The sequence below is a fragment of the Podarcis vaucheri genome (genome assembly GCF_965113315.1).
Source record: "Podarcis vaucheri genome assembly, chromosome: 4".
Classification (NCBI taxonomy): Eukaryota; Metazoa; Chordata; class Lepidosauria; order Squamata; family Lacertidae; genus Podarcis; species Podarcis vaucheri.
The window spans coordinates 41,035,814-41,058,052 of record NC_138762.1 but is presented as its reverse complement, the minus strand read 5'-3'; the positions used below and the strand labels follow the sequence as shown (position 1 = coordinate 41,058,052).

The 22,239-nt window shown below is 40.5% G+C and overlaps 1 protein-coding gene across 5 annotated transcripts in view; it reads right to left on the bottom strand.

Moving 5' to 3' along the window:
* The window catches only part of EPHA3 (EPH receptor A3), a 217,515-nt gene that overhangs the window by 69,085 nt on the left and 126,191 nt on the right, over positions 1-22,239 (bottom strand). For all 5 annotated transcript variants that reach the window (XM_082219719.1, XM_082219720.1, XM_082219721.1 and 2 more), the window contains 2 exons: positions 2,665-2,820; positions 1,325-1,660 (listed from right to left, as the gene is read on the bottom strand). In XM_082219719.1, the coding sequence (XP_082075845.1) occupies positions 1,325-1,660; positions 2,665-2,820 (492 nt within the window). The remainder of the gene's footprint in view (positions 1-1,324; positions 1,661-2,664; positions 2,821-22,239) is intronic.

Genomic DNA, 22,239 nt, shown 5'->3' with positions numbered 1-22,239 from the left:
TCTCATTGGTATTGCCTGACGTTGTGCTTTTAGTATCTCCCTCTTAACAAACTCCCAGCCATCATGAACTCCCTTTCCTTTTAGTATTGTTGTCCATGGGATCTCACCCAGCACTTCCCTAAGTTTTATGAAGTCGGCTTTCTTAAAGTCAAGAAATTGAGTCCTAGTATGCTTGGCTGCTCCTTTCCGCTGTATAGTAAACTTCAGAAGAGCATGATCACTCGCGCCTAATGATCCTTCCACTTCTACCCCACTAACCAGGTCATCAACATTGGTTAGGACCAGATCTAAAATGGCTGTTCCTCTTGTTGCTTCTCCCACTTTCTGGACAATGAAGTTGTCTGCAAGGCCAGTGAGGAATCTGTTTGACCTTATGCTCTTGGCTGAGTTTGACGTCCAACAAATATCCGGGTAATTGAAGTCCCCCATTACTACTATCTCCCTTCCTTTTGCATGCTTGGCCATCTGTTCCAGGAAGGCATCATCTATGTCCTCCGTTTGGCTTGGGGATCTATAGTAAACTCCCACAATGAGGTCTCTGTTATTCTTCTCTCCCTTAATTTTGACCCAAATGCTCTCACTTTGGCTTTGAGGATCTAAATCTTGGATCTCTTCACAGGTATACACATCCCTGACATATAACGCCACTCCTCCTCCTTTCTTGTCTGGTCTGTTTCTCTGAAATAGATTGTATCCCCCCATTATTACATTCCAATCGTGGGACTTATCCCACCAGGTTTCAGTGATGCCTATTATGTCATATTTAGTTTGCTGTACCAAGAGCTCAAGCTCATCTTGTTTATTTCCCATGCTTTGCGCATTAGTGTACAGACATTGAAGTCCATTAATCATTCCCCCGTGTCTCTTATTTAAGGATTTTTTCCTCCCACCACTAGGTCCGCGTGCTGTTTGCTCCATTTGGTATTCCCAGAATAGAGAAATGTTGAAGGCCTCCACTTGCCAGGATTCATTTCTCATTCTATTGGCCCTCATCCAATAAGCTTATTTACTAGCAAGTAGAAATGAGGGTGGGAGTAGCAGCAGCAGAAAGCAGAATGGAAAGAATATTAGCACCTCCTGCCCACATACCCCTGATGCACTGCAGATACTCTGTGGCATACCATACCAATGGAGAGGTAGCAGGGACAATGAGAAGAAAAAATCCTTTCCTTCTCCCTGCCATCACTACAGCCACTAGTTCTACCTGCTGGTAAGTAAGATGAGGGATGCTCTGAGGGAGGAAAGATGATGAGGATGTGGAGAATGAGGCCTGGAAACTTCTCAGGTTCAGACAGCAGAAGAACAATGAAAAAATGGTACTCACCAGCTTGATTGGTCGTAATGATGACTGCAGCAAATTGCCTTGTAAAGGTGCTCAAATCTGACACGCCATTAACTGCATCTATCTCAAAGGTGTAATTTGTGTGAGCCAGGAGGTCCACCACAGTCACAGTGGTGTTGGTGAGGCCGATCTGACGTGGAAGGAATCTCACATTAGTACTACACGGATCACACAGCTTTGCTGTTCCTCCACATTTCTTGCAGACAACATTGAAAGTGACATCTTTCCTGCCCCCAGTGTCCAAAGGCCAGCTCCAATCTAGGATGACTGATGTTTCATTGATGTTGGAGATAACATTTCTGGGAGCAGAAGGTGGTCCTACAGATGTAACGGGAAGAAAATGATGGTTGTTTTATTTGTTTGAATTCAAAGACAATAAAGCCACTGAAATATGCATTTGATAATGGTAGGTGTCATGTTTTTTAATGATCTGCCTCATTTCTCCAAAGACGTTTCATAGAGATGATTTTCTTTTAATGCTCTCTTGTACTAACAAACTAGGACTGCTTTTATAAAGACATTTAAAACCATTTGCTACTGATCATAATCATTTTTGTGAAACATCTGCCTGAGAAGTCTAGTATTGGTTGAACAAATATTCAAGTATGGGTTTCTGTACGGCCCTTAGTTACAGGGCACGAGGAAACCCACACTTGAGTTATCCCCAAGGTGTATGTCTGAAGAGGTACAACAATGACTTAAGGATTACTATGGCATGCAGTATTATCAGTTTTCCAGCACAAATTACAGGTATCAAGCTTTGTTGCTGCTCCTCCTCCTTTGTTAAAATCTTATGTAGATGGCACACTGCAATGTTAGATAAGCAAAAAAGACAGAAACCAAGCTTAAAGTAGATTAGGATGTAAAGTTGTAAAAGACATTCATTTCTGCAGCTATTAATAAAGATGACCTATTTGGTTCAAGAATCAAAATGTACAAACATAATGAGAGAATCTTATCAGCAATTACAGTGCAACAGTATAAAAAGTTTTATTTTCAAAAGATAGATTTTTCTTTCTTTCTTTCATTATGCACCTTTAGGTGCTAGACACAAACATTCCTCTTTAACTAGGCCTTTCGCTGATTGACATCTGATGCCCTTTAAAATGTGTTTCAGAACAGGGGATTACTGGGTTATCTTTGTTCTTATTTTTATTATGCATTTTGAGTTTTTTATATTGTAATTTTATGTTGTGAACTGCCCTGAGATCTATGGATATAGGGCAGTATACAAATTGTAATAAATACTCCTGCTCCTACTCCTACACATACAGGAGAGACTGAAACACAAGCATCCTTTTTATCATACTGAGGTTACTCACTTGTGCAAGCCATAGATGGAGGGTCTCTCTCAGAGCGAAAGTAATTCTTTTCACACTTGCAGTTCATAGAACCTTCCACATTTGTAGAGCTGTGAGGCGGGCATTTGGCACACTTAACATTACCAGCAAAGGCTTTGTAAAATCCTGGTCGGCAAGCTGTAAAAGAACAGTAGTTGGTTAAAATCTCTCAAATAACATTGTTCTATCAATCTTTGCTGAAGATGAGTGATAACCAAGGGAAGGATGACTACTAGTTCCTCTACCAAAATTAAGCCAAAGTTAAGTAGGATTTGAATGGGCTTCTTCCTTCCTTATTTTCTCCTCTTTTGGAGTGATTTTGGAATGGTTTCCTTTGGTTCAGTGGTGTAACAACATCTTGCATGCAGAAGGTCCCAGGTTCAATCCCTAGCATTTCCAGGTGGAGCTGGGAGAGACTCCTATCTGAAACCATGGAGCACTGCAGTCTGTGGGTATAGTTAATACAGAACTAGATGGACCATTGGCCAGACTTTCTATAAGACAATTTCCTATGTTCTTCTATTGGGAATTTAAAGTTCATGTGGAAACATATGCTGGAGAAGCATGCTACAGTTTAGGGCTTGCTGTAACTCTTTTTAAAAAGTGTGTTGTTTCTAAACTAAGATCACAGTAGTCCATCCAACAAAAATGATTGTCTCAGCTTTAATATTTCTCCTTTTTTCTTAAGTAATGTCAGGCACTCAGGTACAAAGTACCTTGAGCAACAGGCAGGTAGGTAGTGTTTGGGAAAATGCAGATGGGCAGTACTGGACCTCCAGTGTTTCTTGACTTCCCAAGGAAAATGGATTGCTGTGTGAAGTCCTAGCCACTGCTGTGTGAATGGCAACCAACTGCAATAGCAAAAAGAGCACAGATCCAATGTCTGATCCAAGTTTCCACGTTTAAAGTCCATGGAACCTAATAGCTGTGCGTGATTATCTTGAGTAGGTCAATAGACTAATCAAATTGGGATGTTGAAGTGCTCAAGCCAAGCACTTGAAAAGCCTCAATAGGTTTTTGAAATCTTCAGCTTGGAAATTCTAGCATCCCTTACTGCCAATTTCTACTTTGGGGAAAGGGAGATTAACATACGGCAGGAAGCAGAAGAGTGTAGTAAGTTTGGAGAACAAGGATGTCACGTGCAGCCAGAGATCATGGGACTTGCAAGCTCTGAATAATCTCTAAAACCTGATAAGTGAATTCACATTAACAGAAAGCTGCCAATAATGCATTTTCAGATAAGTCCCCAATTCTATTCCGTGCCACACCCAATCATGAATTTGAGTCTGTGCTTTCTTTGCAAAAGGTTTGGGTTTGAGGATGATCAAACTTTATGTTGGTTTGATCTCTTCAGCACAACAAAGCAACACAAAATTACTAAAGAAAATGTAAACAGTGCAATGCTCATCCCACCTGAAAATTTGCAGAAGCAAAAAAACAACACAGAGCTTCTTCGGATAAAAAGAAACTCTTTATTGATATAAGCTATAACTGTTTCTTTTGTTAAACATGACTGTTAGGGAAGATGCTTCTGGTTGTATAATCTGCTTGGAACAAACTCCAGGTGGTGGCATTTCATTAATATCGGTACATTCCTCTAGTCTTTCTCGTTGCTCAGACTCAGTCAGTACCACACACATGAAGTTAATACATAGCAAAAAGTGTGCATGACTTTATAGCAACTGCATCTAAATTCAGTATAATCAATTAGACAAGAGAGTGGACAAAAGGACACTGTGAATGAAACTCTGCCATGGTATCATCTTATTCTGTAAACTTCACTTTATTAGATATACTTTATTAGTTACAGTTATACTGCATTTTGATGCATGTGAGCAAGGAGTGCCCCTCAATTCTCCTGGAGGTCTAGCAGATGAGAACAGAGCTTCTGCTCTGAAAAGGTCCCAGAGATGCATTCCTCTACCTCTACTACACCACTAAGTAAGCCCCACAGTGTTCAATGAGTTTATTGCCTAGTATAGTGTATTTAGGATTGCAGTGTTAGTAGGATGCTTCTAAGATCTCCACAACTGTATATAAAAACCTGCAGCAGGCTGGTGTACCTGTGAACATATTTATGAGTACAGTACATACCCCAGACTGCCATTTTAAGTGGCAGGTTTGAAGGAACAATGGACTACCTGTGTGGTGAATCACAAGGAAAGGAGTAATTCCCCCACCAAGCTACAATTATCAGAGTTCCCTGGGAAGTGGGATTGACTGTGAAACTGCTCTAGACATGGAATCTGTGGGAGGGGAATGGGGTATCCTCACAACTCTCAGCACCCTCAATAAACTACACTTCCCATAATTCTTTGGAGGAAGCCAGAACTGTTTAATGCTTTAACTTTATGGTGTGAATGTGGACAAAGACAACATTGGGCCTGCTGCACAACCTATACCATATGTTTATTTTAGTATTCTAAAATGCCTTAGGGGTGGGGTGGGTGAACCACAACATATTAAAACACGAAAACAAATAAATGGTATAAAATGCTTTTTGATAAATATGGCATCAATGTGTTTATGTAGGGGTCCACAGAAGGAAAAAAATGACAGACCTGCCCACAGACACTTAATAAAAGGCAGGAAAAACTGAAGCAGAACACCACAGGAAAATATTACAATAAAGCCAGCTGAATCTGTTTATTGTCTCTAGAGGCAGAAACTTCACCAGAAACTGGCATTTTTCTCATGGCTCCGCTACAGTGCTGTGAAGATAGCAGTTACGAGGGAAATGAGCTAGTTACAGCCCAGCATGCCCTAGTGGGAGGATTCTGATTTGTATCTTCACCTCAGGCTCTCTTGCACTTCTTCTATCTTTGTGTGTCAACCGAAGCTAAGATTATTCAGTGCTACAGCCCTCAGGAAAAAAAATTTAAGTAGGCAATTACAGTGTAAATTAAAAACTTGGAAACAGTACGGCACGAAAAGGTGGTCACACCAATTTTATTATCTTTGGCATAAGAAGATGGGAGAAAGAATTGCAGCCTTCATTTCAACCGATATTTGTTTTTCAGGGGCAGGCACATATATAGGGCTGGAAGAGCCACATTTGATTTTGTCAGATGATAGGCACTTTGAAAAAGACAAACCTAAATGTGAGATATGAGCAGCATTTTTATTCATAAGCTTATAAATGCAACTAATGCAACAGCAGTGTTGGAAACATCCTTCCTGTCTAACCTACAAAGTGACACACAAGCAGCAAGGGGTTAGATATCTGATAAACTCACAGCCCAAACTCTATCACTCATAGTATCCCAGCCAGTAACTCTGCCAGTGTAATATATGATACAATTAGGTAGCACGATGTGGGTGGGATTATTGGCAAGGAAACCCGCACACTTTTGGCTACAAACTTGTGGCATTGTGATGAGTGACGCAAACATGTCATAAAGACAGGCAGGCTTTCTGCCACAAGCACAGAGCACCTCTAAGCTTCATTTTTATTGGAGCTCCTATATTTAAATGTTATGGCCAATCAGTGCAAACACACTGGGAGGATTTACAAGTACAAACCCTGGCATTTTAATGAACACATGGATAAATAAACAGGAGGAAAAAAGACACTAATTTCTGGCACTGATTTCTAGATGATTCTATGCTGCCTTAGGTCTCATCTCCATAACATATCATACCCTCCAATAACAATTTGGGGTGATTGATTGCTTATCAGTTTGGAAATGACTTGGGATGGAAGGATTCAAAAACAGAAGAGTGGCTTCTAAATTCTTTAAAAAGAAACAAAGAAAGCTAATAAATACACAGAAACACACACACACACACACACAGAGAGAGAGAGAGAGAGAGAGAGAGAGAGAGACACTTGACAAGAACCTTTGAACTTCCAGGACTTAGGAAATGTTGGTGGCAGTTGAGTCTATAAAGGAAGGACATATCAGAGTAACAGGCTCCATTGCCTAGAAAGAGAACCTCCAGAGGTACATACCGTATTTTTCGCCCCATAGGACGCACTGGCCCATAGGATGCACCTGATTTTTTGGGGGGAAATAAAGAAAAAAAAAATATTCCCCCCAGGCGCTTGTGGGGCCGGCAGCGGGGAGAATCGCTCTTCTCCCCGCCACCAGCCTTCAGACCACATCAGGAGACAGCGGGATGGCGCGCTGCGCCTCCCCGCTGTCCCCCGAGCTTGTGGGGCTGGTTCTGGGGCTCTCCTGAAGCCTGGAGAGCGAGAGGGGTCGGTGCGCACTGACCCCTCTCGCTCTCCAGGCTTCAGCGAAAGCCTGCATTCTCCCCATAGGATGCACACACATTTCCCCTTCATTTTTGGAGGGGAAAAAGTGCGTCCTTTAGGGCGAAAAATACGGTAATGAATGCTAACTACAGAACTCTCATCTTTGCTGCTATTTTTTGTTTGGAAGAAGGTCATCTTGCGGCCAAAAGCTACACCAAAATCTTGGATTTCCCTTTCATTTTCTACAGGCAGGTTTTGCTTCTAATGCTGAGGAGAGGGGGAAAGGACATGGGTTAGGTAGAAATGATCTGCTCAATTAAAAGATTATTCATTTATATGCATTTTTTAAAGGGCTGTGTTAGCCAATAAATTATATGACTCTACAAAGGAATCAGACAAATTCGTGGAGGCTGCAACTATCAGTGTCTACCCATCATGGTGATGCTATGCTATGGCTACTCTGAGATTAGAGACAGCACACTTCTGAATACCAGTCCCTGGGGAACAACAGCAAGAGTTATTGGCCTCATGTCCTGCTTGTGGACTGACTATAAGCATCTACTTGGCCACTGAGGCAAACAGGATGCTTGACTAGATAACGCCTTTGTCTGATTCAGCAGCATTCGTGAGGTTGACAGTAAGTATCAAAGTCTCATTTATTTCTATTTTCTCTGGATTGCATCAGTTGGTGCAGGGAGGTCCTTTTTAGATGTTGGCCCTTTATACAAAGAGCAATATCAACTGGAAATACAAAGTATAATGCCATGAAGCATATGCTAAAGAAGCTTGTTTCCTGGATTGGCTTTTCTAGGCCCACTTGTCTGTGCAAGGTCAAAACAACAGTTTATTTGTGAAGAGAGCCATACAGTATGATCCAACAGGAACTCCATTCTTTAAGTTCTGGACAGAAGCACAATACTTTGAGTCAAAGTCTGCAACATTTCAATACACTGGAAATGAATATGTGCAGTCATTCAGCTGAGCAGGCAATGGGCAGCAGTGACCCTACATGTCCTTCTGTTGTTCCCTACTGCTCAATTAAAAGTAGAGGTTTCGGGTGGAAACACCCTTATGCTAATATAAAGCTCCGTGTTTAGAAAGTAAGCGGAAATAAACCAGCATGACTCATACAGGTATCAGCTCCTGCATGCTTTAACAAGACAAGGTGTCAACAACCCAAGAATATACTTCACACACATCTTTGTTCTAGACATAGAATATCAAAGTGCACCAGTTACGCTAAGGATAAACCCGTTCCATCATCTTCTTTTTTAATCTACCGACACTGGCCCAGTTCAATTATATCTGAGCTTCTTAAACCAATATATGCACAAGCCTTTTGCTTGAACAACTTCCTGTTCTGATGTGAGCCACAATTAAAACAGAAAATCTCTAACCGTGGTTCCCTAGTTCTGATGAAATGAAAAACTATGGCTAAATATATAATCTTGATTTGATAGCAGCTTGCCATGAGAGGGTGTGAGTGTGCGAAAGGCAGAGGTGTAGGAAGGGGACGCGGTGGGTGCAGTCCGCCCCGGCTGTCATGACTGAGGGGGGTACCAAAATGGCAGGCAAGTGGGCAGCACATCTTGCACCCGGCGACAGCCGCTCTTCTCACCTGATGGCAGAGAGCAGGAGGAGAGTGAGCAGCAGCTTCCCCACCCCTCTCCTACTCTGAACTGTGGGGCGTGGGAGGGCACCCTCCGCACCCCTCGGGAGCACGCCCACCCTGGGCAGCATGGGCATATACTCTGCTGCTGGTGAAAGATTCACACACATCTTGCATTAGTGCTTATGTGGCAATGTGCTCATCTCTCCAGTAGCTAGGACTCCTATACTATACAGTGGTACCTCGGGTTACAGATGCTTCAGGTTACAGACCTTTGCTTCAGGATGAGAACAGAAATCGTGCAGTGGTGGTGTGGTGGCAGCAGGAGACCCATTAGCTAAAGTGGTACCTCGGGTTAAGAACAGTTTCTGGTTAAGAACTGACTTCCAGAACGAATTAAGTTCTTAACGCAAGGTAACACTGTATCACACAAAGAACCAACAATGTTATGGATTGTGTGTTGCAGGATAGCAAGTAGAAAGAATTCATAGTTCAACTTGTTCAAATAATTTGTGAAATATTCTAAAGCTAATAAAATGCTGACTTCCAAAAAATGTGCTTCCTTCTGCAATGAAATAATGCATTTAAAGGAGATGCATAACAGTCCCCTCCACACAATCTGACTTTTTAATGTATTTCCAGTGCTTTTTTTCTTTTAAAAAATGTTCAGGGGTACTCTCATTTTCCTACTCATTGAAATACTGTGTGTTTGTGCTAATCTGAATTCACTTTTTGATGACCAATATTAAAGTGAGAGATAACTAATCCTAACTGATGGTACAGTGGTACCTCAGGTTACATATGCTTCAGGTTACAGACGCTTCAGGTTACAGACTCCGCTAACCCAGAAATAGTACCTTGGGTTAAAAACTTTGCATCAGGATGAGAACAGAAATCGTGCAGCGGCAGCGGGAGGCCCCATTAGCTAAAGTGGTTCCTCAGGTTAAGAACAGTTTCAGGTTAAGAACAGACCTCCAGAACGAATTAAGTTCTTAACCCGAGGTACCACTGTACTAATAAAGGGTTTGTTTTTTGAAAGTTAAGAATGGATCAACAACAAAACCCACAAACAGAGGGCAAGTTCCTATTTGCTATAACTGCAATGAAACCTCCCAAAGTGATGATAAGAATGTGCAGATCCACATGACATTGGCAAGGTCAGCAGATACAAAAACAAACTTAAAGGTACTGACCACAGGAAGCCTTTCATGCATTAGCACTGCATTAGCATCACTGCACTGCAAAGTTCTTTAGTCCTTTCTTTCCAACTAAGGCATCTTTCCCAGCAGGAATGTCTTATAAAGCAGATTTTCAGCAAACCGTTTCCTTGCTGCAATACACTTTCCAACAGACCTCATGGTGCTTGCTATATAAAAGACACAACCTACTGAACAGCAGATGCACACTGACGTGAAGTCTTTTCTTTCTAAGCCGCCAACATCCTCCCTCCCCCCCCCTCCAACCCGTTGCCTGGTAAGGAAACATTTCACACCTCAATAAATAGTGGACATAACATTTCCGACTTGGCTTTGGCAACCAGGAAGGCCAAGGGCACAGCACAAGGGCTGCTGCAGCATGTTCCCTTTTCAGAGAAAGTTTCTAACAAAACGAAGCAGAGACTGTTCAGTTTCATTTTCCACAGCATTAAACAAGTTCAGTCTAGATTTAATCAATTTTCTATGCAAAGGAGTAAAGGGTTCTGAAAATTCTTGGCTTCACAGTCAATATAAGGAATAAGATATTCATGGTTCTTTGTTGCATTGGGTTTAACCAGTGCTCAAGATCGGTTTTCTGTACACTCGGGGCTTTTTTTTCAGCCAGAACTCACCGGAACTCAGTAGGCACCATTGTCATTCTAAGAGAACAAGGGAAGCATTCATGGTGAGTTCTGGCACCTCTTTTTCTAGAAAAGATAGTGCTCTATACTGTGCCTAGAAAGGGGGAGGAATCTTTCAGACCAAGGGCAACATTCCCTTCTGACCAACCTTTTCTCCTCCATTCAGGAAAGCAAGAGGCATCATCTGAGTTCTGGGATGCTTTTCAGTCAGTCAAAACACTAGGGGCATGTGAAATAGGAGTGGTGGGGGTGGGGTGGGGGTCTGGCTGAGGAGGAGGTGTGGTCTAGGAAGAGTCCCGAGGATCAGAGGGGACCAAAGGACTGCATTTGGCCCCCAGGCCTTTGGTTCCCCACTCCTGGCCAAGGACATCACCACTACCGAAAGTAAATAATTAAAGATTATGAGTGATAGTCAACCAAGTCCTGTTCTGAGCAGAGCCACTGAAATAAAATGATTTCAGTGGGTCTGCACTGAATGTAACTTAGTTGGCTATCACCCTATGGCAGAGCTAGTTCCAGGCAAGTAGCTCCAGAGTAGAAAAAGCTTTCACAATTAAACAATTCACAACATGGCATCCTTTAAGCCATCACCAGAGATGGGTTGCCCCACCCTGTCCAATGATAGGGTTGGTCCTGTAATGATCATACGATCTGCTCTGTATAGTATAAATATTCAACACAGCATTTCAGCATTCTATGATAAAAAAGATTAACACTTTTACACAGTCACATAGCACTGCATATGATACATTTGAAAATTGATGTTAGCGAATGGATGTTCTTAATCTTACCCATGAGTAATCTTACCCATTTACTTTCCACATTTTATATTTCACACTGATCTGTGACCTTAACATTTTAATCAGATACCTTTTACATTGGCTGGAGTCCCAGGTCAAATTATTCAACAGAAACAATCCTTCCCCATTGTTTAATAACTGTTTCTGGCAGACATATTAATTATATGTACATAAGAGATAGTTTCATCCCAGGGGAACAACAGTGTACCTTTTCAGCTGTATTCCATAATAGCTTCCTATAGTTATCCGGGTTTTTCTATCTCTTTTTATAAAGTGGATTACCACAGTAACAATGGATAATAATACAGTTTTAAAAGGTGATAAATCAGTACATCATCAAGAAAAAACATAAGGCCTATCATCACAGAGAGCTAGTGATGCAATAGGTTAAACTGTAGAAATCCAAGTCTATTTGCATGTAAAATGAATTCCTTTCATTAGACACTAAACTATTGGGAAATTAGTTTCACTGACTGACTCTCAGAGTTCTGAGCATGGCTTTGGATGTCACACTAAATTATGTTTGACCATGACAGAAACAAGCCTAGGTGATCCTCACATTGCCATGGCCACACACACACACACACACACTCGGGGGGGGGGAGAGGGAGGCGGGGGGAGCCATATTGGAAGTTTTCACTTCTGATTCTTCTCCCAACCCATAAACTGTGATTAATCTTAATTGCGGTTAATGAAAATTAATCAGCTTTATAAACTATGGTTTAAAGTATAATTGTTTCAAACAAACCATGGTTAATCACATTGTTGGTGGTTTGGGTGACACAACAAGCTATGGTTAATTTTTTTAAAAGCTTCTTAAATTGCCCCTACTGGTCTGATGGTGGTGACCAAACACGATTCTAGAGGTACATTGCAAAACAAAATTCAGGAAAAGAAAACCAGCTGGTGTAGAAAAGACATGAAACTAAAATGAAGTCCAGTGAAGAAGGAGTCAGTTCTCTCTAACGTCCCAGAAACCTTTTCCGGCACACTGATGGATTTATTTTTATTTCACCCTTGCTCACAAATAAACTTTGTTTTGTATTGTTAAATAACAGGACACAGCGTAAACACCTTCAGATTCTGTTTTTCATTGTTTTAGGTGTCAACATGAGCCTAAGTCTTATTGGGCTATAGACAAACTCACAAATTCCACCCAACACTCCTAACTGCACAGATTAAAAGATCTTGTACCTTCTTCTGACTGGGGCATTGGTCTTTAGCTCAACTAAAGTTTCATCAGTATTTCTACTTCTCATACTGTGATGGCTTGTGAGTGCTCTCCGCAAGAAATGCCTCTGCTCACTCAGAGATGCATATATACATTCTTTATTTTACATATGTACAAGCAGCACACATAATTATGCATCCGAATCCTGTGAATCAGATTCCCGGAATGACTTATGTCCGCCCCTTTTCCAACAGAAGAGGCGAGGCATTCTCATCTGACCCCTCCACTTTAACCCTCTCCTTTCCTGAGCAGATGGGACCGGCACTGTATCGCTGTCCGTGCCAGAGCTTCCTGTTGAGGCTCTGCTCCAACATCTGAGAGCCTTCCCTCCTCCTGACCTTCCCTCCTTTCCCCCATTGGCACTTCCTGCCCCCTTCCTCTGCTTGTCTCTTCTCCTCCTCCCCTGCGTTCTCCGTCAAGACCATGACACATACACTCCTCCAGACTGAAAAATATTTCTGTCGTCAAAGTAGGCATTTGACCCTCTTTCAGTCATGAACCAGAGTTTCATGCTTCCATTCCACTCCACTGTTTCTGGGGTGATCTGCCCCCAAACTGAGTTCATTCACAGCTCCCAAATTCCTCCTCACATCTTTGCCACAGTAAGACAGGGAAGGATGGAGCTCATGAACCCAAAGTTTACCCAAACTCGATTCAATTACAAGTCTAGGTGAGTTTGTGCTCATGTGTAGTTTAATGTGGTTTACTGAGTTGCCTGGAGGCACCAGATAGTAAGCCTTTATGTCCTAGAAGTATTTTTTTTTTCATGGAAAGGACTTGCAAGTGCCTGTTCTACCAATTGTTCACACTTATTATTAGAGGACTACCTCAAATTGGCATAACGTTCATTCGTGAGAAGTACAGCTTCTGTTTTACCTGCTGTAATTATTGTGTTCTTTGCGACTAGGTCACCTCATAAAATCTAATGCCAAAATGCAATATTAAAATAAGTTATATAAGTGGATATTGCTCAGATTGAATCTGATGGGGTCAGGACACTCTGAGGCATAGGGGTTGTATATGATATAGAGTAATATTGAAGTATGTCAAATGCAGGAAATTACGAGAAATTACTGCCTTGCCAGTACAGTTAACCCTCAGCAAAATATAGCATGTCGTATGAGTACAGGAACATTTTTATTTGACTATAAAAGAAGTAATATTCTTAATTTAATGTGATCTTTAAAAAAAAAAATTGCCATGTGTTTTTAAATGAAAGGCTGCCACTAAAAGTATTTAAAATTTCAGAAGAACAGGTCTGTTCTCTGTAGTGTTGTTTGCTAGACTGGAACAGTTACAAATATTAGTTCCAGGTTTAGTTGGAGGGACTTGGGTGGCGCTGTGATCTAAACCACTGAACCTAGGGCTTGCTGATTGGAAGGTCAGCAGTTTGAATCCCTGTGATGGGGTTAGCTCCCGTTGCTTGGTCCCAGCTTCTGCCAACCTAGCAGTTCAAAAGCACATCAAAGATCAAAGTGCAAGTAGATAAATAGGTACCGCTCCGGTGGGAAGATAAACGGCGTTTCCGTGCACTGTTCTGGTCTCGGTGTTTCGTTGCACCAGAAGTGGCTTAGTCATGCTGGCCACATGACCCAGAAAAACTGTCTGCAGACAAACGTCGGCTCCCTTGGCCAGTAAAGCGAGATGAGCGCTGCAACCCCTGAGTCGTTCGCTACTGGACTTAACTGTCAGGGGTCCTTTACCTTTTTTTAAAGTTAGTTGGACTTAGGTCTCATTGCAATTAATGAGGTAAGTTAGTAATGGGTTGACAGTGCAATTCTAGTCAAATCGATTCAGAAGCTACACTTAGTTCAATGCCACTGACTCCCAGATAGGGATGCAAGAAAACATTGTTTTCATTCTGCCCTGTGTCTGTCACCTGCAGCACTGTTTCTGCTCAACTGCAGTTCATCTTATGCCAAATTCTACATTATTTGTCTCACTGACCACTGTGGCAAAATGCTATAACTTACATAAATTATATAAATTGCATGGCTGCATTTTCATTATGTTACCTGCCCCATTCATTTCAAGGCAAAGGAAACACAGTGTAAGGCATGGTGATAGGATCAATGATGTATTGTTTGAGGACTGAAAGCAGCAATAGCAGCAAATACCGATTATTTTTGCAGGATTGATTTCAGTTATGGACATGGAATGAATAAGCGAACACCTGCAATTTCCGCTTCCATTTTCTTGGAATTCTCCGGCATCCCTACCCCCAGGTAAGCATCTATAGGATGCAGCCTAAACGCTGTAATCTTATGCATGCTTTGGACATAAACCTGCCTACAACTCCTGCCAGCCCAGCAGCCATAGCTCAATAGTAAAACACATGCTCTGCATGCAAAAGGTTGCCAGTTCAATTCCTGGCCACTCCAGGTAGGGCTGGGAAACACTGACTGAAACCTTGGAGAGCCACTGGAAGCCAGTATCGACAATACTGAGCTAGAAGGCCCAATGATATGATTCGATATAAGGCAACTTCTATGTTCCTATGCTAGAATCTCTCCTAGACATTTAGATTATACGCCATTTATTAAAGTTACAAGTACCACAACTTTTATATTGCCATCTTGAAAACCCTTGTTTATGCTGACATGAGGCCTAGATTAAAAAACAATGAATCGCCCGGTTTTATTTTGGCTTGAAACTGAAGACATATGCATGCAGATTGTTACTGTCATTTTTAAAATGCTATTCTTTTTTTAATGGCATAATCTTGCTGGGCAAAAGATGTTGCTGCTCCAATGGATCTTCAGCAACATCAACCATACACCCATACAGCGAATGTTCCTTCCAACTACTACTAATGTTCCTTGCATGTAGATATATTCCTGTTAATGTAAGCATTTCATAAACAGGTTAACAATGAAAACTTAAGACTTGATTCCTTTAAATAAAATGTTACACTCTGAAATAGTGACAGTCTGAGCAGGAGAAAGAACATGTCTTCATCAGTGCAGAATAAGCAATTACAATAGAGAAGCGAAAGCTACCTTTGCTATTAGACACTGTCATAATGCATTAGTGAAGTATCATATTAAATCATACCTAATGTGAAATGATGTTCCACTGATAGGATGTCGCTGCTGCTATGATCTATTCTACTGACATCTCACAGTTAGATCAAGGCAGCTTTCTGCAGATCTGGCACTGGAGAGCCAAACTCCTGCCAGAGAAGCTGATTAAGAACTCATATCCCCACCTGGTGCCAGGAAAAAGGCACATGACATCCTGAGCTTTAGCTGATTATCATCCTGTAATTACCTGGACACTTAATCTAACCTAGACCTTTTCCTGCTGAAATCTGTAATCTCCAAAGAAAGCATTGTCAGCAACATGGGGATAAACAGGAAACTCTAGCATTATGGTCTTTCTTTTTCAAACACTATCATATGCATTGAAAATGTTTATTTAAGGAAAGAAGTTACATATGATAGGAGGCTATCATTGCAAACTGCATCATTCCTTGAGTTCTTCCCCTCTTCTCCCATAATATTTGGATCATTGTGACATTAGAGTATTGTGCATTGCCCTGACTGTGAATTTAACAGCAACAAAGCATTGGCCTTATTTCATCAGCCAAATTTTGGTTTTATCACCAGGCCTAGAAGTCACTGCAAACAGGCCAACCATGGCATATTGTCACCAATACAAAATGTTCCCAATAGACATCCAGGATAACTGTGACTTTCCTTTGTCAATCTGAAACCACTGCTGTCATAGTTGAGTATCTTGAAGAGAGAGCAGGTTTGAGAATATTACTGTTAGAAGTGTGGGGGGATTCACAATCTGTCAAATAATTAAGCCAGTTGCAGTTGTGATAACCAACAATGCTCTGTTCCAGATGTTACCATTTGGAGAGATTCTGTGTTTTAGAGAAGGGAGCATGATACAATAAAACCAAATGTGAGATGCATTTAAGGTGCAACGATCATTTCTTACGGGAAAGGGACATGCTAATTTTGCAAATAAGTAGCCTAAATCTGTGATGCCAGTACACAGAAAGATAGAAATGTCAACAGAAATAAATGAAAAAGGACTTCTAAGCACATTCTAAGCAGCCAATATAACAACACACCAGAGTCCCATGAACCATCATTTAGGAGCTGAGTGATCCTACAATAACATCTCCTGTTCGATGCAAAGACAATCAGGTTATGCTGAACTATGTACAGAAGTTATATGCTTAAGGGAGAAGAAAGAACAGTCATCATGTATTCTCTACAGAAAGATAGCCGCTTTTGAATACAATGCTATTTTCTTGGTCATAAATCAAAACAAGAGAATTTGTCTCAGGAGATTTACAGGACAGTGGAACCTCCAGTGACAGCAAGTTTTCCTGTTCACAAAGGACGACAAAATCAATCACACGAGATGCCTGTGGCTCAGCTTGGATGTCAGCACATTTGTTAGAATTTGACTGCCAGCCACCTCCCATTTATCTCTACTGACTGGGTACCGAAGCTGTCATAAGGCACAGTGTAAACCTGCCCAAAACACATCGAACCTCATCTGGAACACGAACTGGTTCATCAAGAGAAGAGACATTTTCATACATCACGCCAGACTGGCATTTGCGCCGCATAAATCAGCCCAAACTTTTCACCATGCAAAACGGAAAGTTTTGCTCCTCTTCCTGTCAGTAAGTGACAGAGTTATAAAGTGGAGCAAATGATCCCTGCACATAATCTCATGCAACAGTGCACTTCAAGGTCCTCAGTTAGGGACTTAATGATAATTCTTCAAACTTAAGTACCTAAATTGCCTATAAGGCATCTTAGATGTGCAATCTCTTATTGATCTTATTATTCAAATACTCTGTAAATAACTCTCGCTCACTCTTGCCCCCCCCCCGTCCCATCCCCAGCCAGTTTGCCTTTCCTCAAGAGTAAATTAAGTAGAACTGCATTCATTACTGTCTTTAAGCATCTTGGCATATACATCAAACTGCTTTGAACTGCTTTACGTAATTAGGTTCTGCAGTTCTCAATTGCTGCCATTTTTCTTCTAGCTTAAGCATACTTTGTGAAAGCTTAGCAGAATGGTTCTCATAACTTTGTTCATCAAGGACACTGGTAGAAGTTAAATGCCACGCTATAAAGAAAGAAAAGCTTATTTTAACTTAAATGAGACATGCCCAGTAAATGAACATTACGGACATAATGGTTGTGTCCTCTAGAGTGTAATGGGAATTGAGTGTCTCATTTGGTTGCTCACTTAGCTGAATATTTACTTCCAAAGCCCTGACAAATCGCCAAGGAAATGGAAGTGACAGTTAAGGGAACTTCAGTCTCTCTTGGCATAAAAAGAGGCACAATGGGAACGATGAAAACTGGAAGGTCCTAGGCTCTTCTTGGGAGCTAAGCACTTGAGGGAGCAGCTCTTTAGCTCATGCTTTGCATATAGAAGACCCCTGGTTCAAATTTCAAACACACACACACACACAGAGAGAGAGAGAGAGAGAGAGAGAGAGAGAGAGAGAGAGAATATTTCGACCTCAGATACAAGGCTAAACACATCTTCCTGAGACCTTGAAGAGCATCTGAGGGTAGTTGAGAGTAGACAGCTAGAACAAATTACCTGCAATCTCATAATACTTTTCTTCTTAATCAGGTTTTCAACCACCTTCCCCAAGTTATTTAAATTGCTGTTAAACTTGACTGCTTTCTATTGCTTGTATATACTGGGTGATATCCAAGATTTAGTCAGAATAGACCTTTCGAAATCAAATGGCTGTTACAAATGCTACATAATGTTCATTCTGCAATTGCAAAGAACCAGTCCCCCAACGTGTCAGCACCTAAACTTTGGAATTCCCTGGCCACTGACATCAGGAAGATATTTTTCACTGTACTATTTTCGGCACCTGCTAAAAACTTTTTTGTTTAAGCAAACTTAATGTAACATGTAATCTGACATATATTTTAATATCTGCACGATTATTATTAATAGTAAACTGTTGATTTTACATTGAAAAATGTTAAGCTAAATTGTTTATCACATTGGATTTTATTCGTAATTTGAATGTGTATTTTAGATTTTATGTAAACCACTTTTGGTGATGAAGTAGTGCATAAATTATGTTAAATAAAATAAAGAAATACACTATGATTTGATTGAATGTCACCTATTACCATTGACCATTGATATTATCCTTGTCATTTTGCAGCCCCTTCTCTCTGCTTTGAAAGGAGGGATAGCATTCAGAGTCAAAATAAACACACCAAGGGTTTGCCTAGGATTGGGGGGAAGACTGTATTCTCAAAAATTGGTGAGAGGGAGAAAATCTATTACTTGACAAGTATCCTGTCTCTTTGGTGGGCATGTATAGGCTTCCTCATGCTGCCTTCTCTTTTTTTCCTAACATTTTTTCAGGTGAACATAATTAACTCTGCATCTCCCCAGTACAGAGTAACATAGGACGAGAATTGAACAAACACACATCACCCCTGCTAGCCTTGACATTAGATAACCCTCAGCCAACAGGGAAAGTGGTAAACTTTCGTCTCCTCCAACACATTTCAGTAACTTTGGTCCCACCCAACATCAATCTTCTCATGCCAATGTTGACATCCCAGAACAACAATTTGGTTCCAAGTTACTGCCTCCAGATGATTCATTACTGTTCTAATTAGCCAATCAACACTGGAAGTCAATCGGATTGGTTTCAAATACTTCTGTTTCTCCAGACTGTTAATACAGATATATAAAGTTCGCAGCAATGTAGGTGCGGAAAAACATGTTGGATTCCTAGATGGCAGCATCAAATTTTAAGTGCCTGGCCCTGTGGAAATTCACATGTGCAGGAAGTTTAGAAACAGGATTAAAGTAATTGTTTTGTCATTGACACAGTGTCAGCTCAAGTCAGCTCTGAGTGTGGGCTTCTCTTAAAGTTATTCAGAAAGGTGCAACTGATTCAGGTTGCCATATTTACTGTATAAAGCCTGAATGAGTTGAGATCTGGGCACCTGAAGGCGTGCTTCATCAATATTAGTTATGACTACATAAACTGTCCTGCAGCGACTTACAGTTCTAAAAACCTAGATGTTGATAATGAGGTGCCAGTACCTCCTGAAAGAAAGTATTTCACAGCCAAGGAGGAACCACTAAAAAGACCTCTTCTCAGGTTGCCAGCCTTTGTGCTAGCCTTGGAGGGGGCACATGAAGAAGGGCCTCAGATGATGAACACCAAGATCTGGGTAGGTTCATGTAGGGAGAGGTGATCCATAAAGTATACCTCTCCACCCGAGCCTTATGTAATTGTTACAATGCATCTCTTATTGATATATGACACTTTGCATGTTGTGTGAGCTAAAGAGTGTAATACGTTAACTTTCTTATTGATAGTAAATAATATTTCACTACTATCTATAACAGGTTCAGAATAACTGTTCACAACAGACCGTTCACCTAAGCATTGAGATTGTGGAAATCTTCTGAACAATTACCAGTTCTGTAACTTTCATACCTGATTCTTTCCTCTGGAAAAGCTATCTTCTTTTTTTTTTTTTTTTTTTTTTTTAATGCTTTTATTAAATCCAACTCATTATACATTATCCATTTTACAACAAATCATATGCATTTTCGACTTCCTTCAACGTCGCTGACATTCTTTCATAGTTATTCTTTTAGTACACATTCCATTCTTCCATATTGCCATTTACACCTCCTTTCCTCCTATATTTCTATTAAACAATATTCATTAGTTCTTTACAAAGCCTCTTTAAACCCCACCAGCGTTGTATTTACACCATAGTTATTTTCCAGATAACACACAAATTTCTCCCAGTCTTTTATAAATTTTTGATCTTTTGTATATCTAATCTTCCCTGTTAATTTGTCCAATTCTGCGTATTCTATTATTAATAGAAAAGCTATCTTCTTTTATTGATCATGGCTGTAATCTCCTCCCTCCCCTCCCTCCCTCCCTCTCTCTGTGTGTGAGAGAGGGGGGGCATGGAAGAGAGAGATTTTTCCTGTCTCTGCTATAACACTGAAAGTATAAACTGAAGAATGAGGAAACTTGGTCACAAAATAAAGCTTTCGGGTATCATAAGAGCACACATCTAACCTGCATTGACTATGATCACTATTAAGACTGACTTGAACAAACACATGATGGTGCTTCATGGGAAACCATGCAAGAACAGTTTGAAAATCCATAACGTATTTCAGTTCCAATCGAAGAGAAATGTTTTGTCCTCAACACCCCAGATGGTACAGCAATTTGGCTGGAAGGCATCAGTTGCACCAGTTATAGAGTTCACACTAACTGCTAATAATGAATGCAGTACATTTTATCTGGGGTAGAGTAATCAGCAATACATTTTTTATCTCATATAATTAGCTATCATAAGAAAAATGCTACAAATATTTGCATGGCAAATGCTCATAATGACAGCAGCTTCTGTACATCGCTTGCCTAACACATCCACCATACTGAACATCACAAAATAAAACAAGACTAAATGCTGCTTCTCCTAATACAGAATTTTAATTATGTTACATCAGAGCACACATCAACAACAGTAATTTTTAACAGATGGGGAGTTGAGGCAGAGAAAAATCAAGCAATCTTGACACTCCAAATCTATGCATTCAAAACCTCAACTGTATGATTTAATATGGGAACAAAATTGCAAATCATATTTAACCCACAGAAATACAATCCTGCAAAATTATTCATTCATCACTGTCCGTCTGAGCCTTGTGCACATATTACTAATGGCACCCTAAAGAAATAGCTAGTATTCCAAATGCTCACTGTTAATCACTCTGGATTTATTAGATAAGGCACTTTCCACTGACTGCTCACTATGTTGCAGCCCCATTCCTGATTACAGTTAGGAGTTTTACTGGGATATCCTTAGAGACTTAAGCAGAAACCATATAGCACCAGATTGGACAATCATGCTTAAGTTCCTGAATATTGTTTTATTTTTGACAGTGCAAATCTCAAAACTAGTGAAAAAGAACCCCATTTTTAGATGAGGGTGGTAGCTTTGAGACAAACTAATCAATATATGCATAAAGAGCTTACTTTCGTCCTAGGAGAAGATGAGATAATATTGTCACCCAGAAAGAATATTTAATTATAATCAATTCAGTCTTTTGGAAGAACTTCTTTGTTGTACTCAGCTATGACATAAATGGTTTTATTACCAATATCTTCTTCCAGCAAAACTTTGAAATATTATAAAGCAGTTAGTGTGAAGACAGTTGATCATGCTATCGCACATGACATTATATATTAGCATCAAATCTGAGCAAAGGCTTTTCTGAACAAATGACAGAATGAAACCAGCAACCATCTGAACATGCGTTTACCAGTCCATGGCAAGTCTTTGGTATATGGCTGTCGGTATCAACCCACCAGCAGCAAACAAGATTTGGCAGAGACTACAAGAGCACATATAATTATATAGTATAGTTGCTCAGAGACCAACATTCATTTTCGTGAGATTAGTTTCCAATCAGTTAAATCGGGATCCATACCATCAAAACAGATCGATGGGTGATTATAATTTTTCAGCGAACCAATTAACAATGTACTTCTGTATCTACAATTAAATCCCATCACTTTCAGAGGGGCTTTATGGGTAGATAGCTAGCTGGTGATTGGATTGCGGACAAGGGTCACCCCCAGACTGTCAATCTTTTGTAGGAACGATTCAACTGTATAACAGAAGTTTAGGTCTGCATTATTAAAATAGATTAAAGAGCTCTGGTTTAACAGATCTACTTTTCTTTTCCTTTCTTTCTTTTTTTAAATGGACTTCTTGGGATTAGGGAAGTATGGGGAAAATGCACTAAAATGTGCAAAGTAACAATTGACTGATGAGAAGCCACATAACTTCAGTGGAGACAAATCAGTAT